Raw genomic sequence first — 4,275 nt, 5'->3', positions numbered from 1 at the left:
ATGTCGGATACCCCGAAAATCTCACAGCTATCCCAACAGTCGCCGCCGCTGCTGCCAAGCTCACAGCCTCCACCTATACGCGCACGGCGTACTCGAGTGTCATGGAATCTCCCCATGCTAAGCGCGTTTCTAGATACAATGATAGAGTCGCACCTAGGGCTGTCAAATGGCGTCAAGCCAGAGGTGTTGCAAAGGGTACTCACGGCGGTGAGTACCCATACCAAACAGGCCATCACTATCGACAGTATTAAAAACAAGTACGACGCTTTGAAACGTGACTATAGGCTGTGGCAGAAGTTTCAAAATCGATCAGGATGCACTTACAACCCAAGAAACGGAGCGCCGCTCGAGCCAGTAGAAGCAGTTGACCAATGGTTTGATGCTAATCCTGACTTCCAAAGGCTGCGCAATAACAAGATCCCCTTCCCAGAAAAGCAAGCATATCTTTATGCGAACATGTTTGCAACAGGCGATAACGTGGAGCTGCCGCCGGTGGAAGCCTCAACAGGAAGTGATGACTGCCACATGGTTAGTAGCTCTTTATTAGCAGCTACGGAAGCGATAACCTCACATCTAAAACGGCGTCACGAAGCCAATGGATCCCCATCGCAGAAGAGAGTCAAAACTTCAAAACCTATCATAACAATCAGCGATGAGATGTCCACGTTAAACAGCTATATCAGCTGGGCGGTGGCGGAGATCGAGAGGGATTATTAGATAGAGGCGATCCAGATGTTCAAAGCTGAGTTTGGGTTGCTTATATTTAGGTATCGCGACGTAGTGACGAGCCTATTCAAGAGTGAGTTTGAAGCCAAACAATATGTAACTTTTGATACGTATAGCGATTGCCGCAAGTATGGCTTTTGATGAGTATCTGTGGGAGGATATTGACCTTGCGATCGCGGATTGCGAGGCTGAATAGCGGCAATTTTCACCACCTTTGACAGCTGAAAATCTCGAAAAAAGTGGTAGAAACAATACGCAAGATGACGTTGATGAGATAAGTTGGAATAATGCGATGGTTTCAGGCGGCGTAGATGAGTCGCAGTTGTTGGTTATAGAGAGTAGCTTTGATAGTAGCATTGGTGGTGAGAATATATAAAGTGAACCCGCTGCCGCGCTAGGCTAGGCTAGGAAAATTGTATAGAATTTTAGCGTTGGTGTTGAGTTTCCTAAGTGGGGCGTGGTGATAAGTAGCGATATCAAGCTGCGCGCCTGAAAGATTCAGTCCAGCTATCCAGATATCTCCCATATAAATTCTATAGGGCATATCTGGGTGAAACAGTATTTACAGACTGTTACAGTCAGGCGCGCTGCTATAGGCAGCGTAGGCGGCCTGTGCACGCGCTAAAACAGGGGTCTAGGAACATCAACACCATACTTTCGAATATAGAAATACACCAAACTTCTGCCAATTTTTCTGCCAAACCTTCGCAAATTCTACAACACCAAAGCTGCAATCGCGTTCTAATACTCCTCCCACATGCTTCTTGTCATCTCTTTTCTTTCTACGTTCATTGTGCGATTGTTAGGCTCAATAATTCGGCGATTTTAGCGGGGATTAGCATCATCATAGTCATCGCGATCGATGTCTCCATCCTCCGAACAATGTACGTCCTCCTCTACCGCATAAGATTTGTTCATCCACTTCTGGATAACAGCTAACGCGTATACTAGTTGAGCTTGTTTCTTCACGCTGAACTCATGAGTCCGATCAAATACTCGCCATCGCCGTTTGAAGACACCAAAGGTTCGCTCCACCACATTCCGCAGCGATGCCTGCCGGAAGTTGAACAGCTCCTCTGGTGTTGTTGGCTTTCTGCCAGCCGCTCTTATCTCACAGAGATGATATATTACGCTCTTATACGGCACTAGAACTTGTTGGCTGTTTGAGTAGCCAGCATCCCCAAGATAGTATTTGCCTGTCGGCACAGTGAAGCCTTTTGTATACGCGGCGTTGAGTACTCGGACGTTGTGGGCACTGCCGTCCCGGCCAGCCAGCAATTAAGTAAAGTTCATCTTGAAGTCAACCACCGCTAATACGTTTTGAGTGATACGGCTTTTGTGATCTCGATATCGGACGATGTCCTCCTCTGGCGCATGCATTGGGATATGAGTCCCATCTACTGCCCCAATCGCATCTGCAAACCACGGAAACCGGCGCGGGTCGTTGCGGATCTCAACCGGGATCTCGTCTGTGGGTGGAGGTTTGATGACAGTTAGGTATGGCTTCAGCAGAGCTTCGAGAACTTCATCAACTGCGCGGCCAATGGTCTCCAGCGATCGACCTGTACGTGCACGGAGGTTGCGGAAGGAGCAGCCATGACCGCAAAGGTGAGTAAATATCAGCAGCTTCTCCGCACACCGAGCCAACCAACGCGGCCCCTCCAGCTCACCAGCATCCTCCGCGCGAGTGCCTGTAGGCTCATAATAGTCATCAATGTAACGCTGCACAAGCTCTGTGACGCCCGCGATCGCAGCGATGAGCGGGATCAAAATTTGGCGCTGGTGTTGAGTTACCATGATGGAGATATTGGGTGTGAGATGTGCGATATGAGATGTGAGTACAACCCCACTTATAATGCAACTTGGCTAGATTGGGTATAGAAAATACAGATGATTAACATGCCGCTAGGTCACGGGTTTATGGATAAAATACCAACAGGATTTTACGGAGCTCAGAGCTGCGACAGGATTTTGATACTCTAACAGCGCTACTACTACTAACAGCTATAATAATTTGGGCGGCGGTGAGATGAAATTCACCGGGGTTAAACTTAAAACTCCCACCAACAAGATTTATCGAGAGGAAACCAGACACTCACACTAAAATCCAATCGCTATCGTCTGGGATTGTCTATACTTGTCTTAGCGCTCAAACAGCTATCGCTGTTGCTATTGCTGTAGGCGAAACTAGACAGACCCTTAGCCAAAGTTAGATTATATTGTCACTAAATAAGCTTTACTTAAAGAATTGACTTGAGTTATACTAAGTTTTATAGAAATATAACCTTTAAGTCTATAAAAAAGGTTATAAGTATAGTATATAGTTATAGCCTTTATTGTATTGATTCAGAGATTTTTTATTGGTATTTGTATTAAATTTTACGAGCTAATAATAAGCGTAAGAAGCCTATTTTGAATACTAGCTACAATAAAACGTAATTACCACCCTTAATAATATTATATATAAATAAATTAATACAAATCTTTCAATATACTTATAACGTGGTTCATAAGCGAGTCAGCCACCCAAGCGAGTCGGCCACTTTGTACTGGCGCGTCGACGTTAACACTATAACGCGTTATGTCTCAACGACACAATTATTTGTTAATCTATTCTAAATCTAATCTTTGACTTGCTTTTTTTGACGTCTAATCGCAACGTGTTTAAAGCTAAAGACGTGCTGCTTCTATCTATAATATGCCTTGAACTACTCTCTAAGACCGACGCGCTAGAAAGCGCTTTCAACGCGACTGCGAACCAAATTCAAAGCGCCTAAATAAGCTAGAAGAGGAGGCTATTATTAGGCGTATTCTTAAAGAGTCTACGCGAGGATTTGCCACTATAAAGGCTAAGGTTCAAGCAATAGCTAATAAACTATTAGAGGAGCGTGGTGGCAACCCTGTTGGCAAGAACTAGGTTAACAACTTTGTTAAGCGGACTCCTGAGCTCCGTACGCGCTAGAGCCGTCCCTATAATCACCAGCAAGCCGCCTGCGAGGATCTAGTGGCTATCCAGCGCTGGTTCGACTTAGTCCAGGCGACAAGGCAGAAGTGGGGTATTGTGGACGATGATATCTACAACTTTAACGAAACTAGCTTTATAATAGGCAAGATTTTATTATAGTTAGTTATTACAGGCTTAAAAGAATATAGGAAAAAGAAGCAGGTATAGCTAGGCAACCGTAAGTAGGTTACTATAATCTAAGGCGTGGGCGCGTCGGGTCGCTGAATACCACCCTTCGTTGTCTTTGCAGGCAAGGTGCTTATCAACGTCTAGTTTAAGGATTTGCTTGCTAACTAGGTTCTTAAAGTCAGTCTTAATAGCTGGACGAATAATCAGCTTGGTCTTGCCTAGTTAGAGCACTTTGATACCCATACAAAGAGGCATACTGTAGGTGGGTATCAACTGCTTATTATTGACGGCCATAAGAGCCACTGCTCCATCGATTTTCAAGATCTTTGCAAGGAGAAGAATATTATTCTTCTCTACATGCCTCCACACTCGTCTCACCTGTTGCAGCCCCTTAACGTCGCCTGCTTCTCGCCGTT

The 4,275-nt window shown here is 45.2% G+C and overlaps 1 protein-coding gene across 1 annotated transcript; it reads left to right on the top strand.

Annotated features, from left to right (window-relative positions):
* Window positions 1-717, top strand: SETTUDRAFT_33516 (uncharacterized protein; the record flags this gene model as incomplete). Its single annotated transcript, XM_008030606.1, has 1 exon — window positions 1-717. One exon carries the CDS (start codon window positions 1-3, stop codon window positions 715-717), a length of 717 nt encoding a protein of 238 aa, XP_008028797.1.
* Between the last annotated feature and the right edge of the window lie 3,558 nt (window positions 718-4,275).

Source organism: Exserohilum turcica (genome assembly GCF_000359705.1).
Source record: "Exserohilum turcica Et28A unplaced genomic scaffold SETTUscaffold_5, whole genome shotgun sequence".
NCBI classification, from domain to species: domain Eukaryota; kingdom Fungi; phylum Ascomycota; class Dothideomycetes; order Pleosporales; family Pleosporaceae; genus Exserohilum; species Exserohilum turcicum.
Note: the sequence above shows the minus strand (reverse complement) of the source record. Positions and strands in the feature narration are given on the sequence as shown.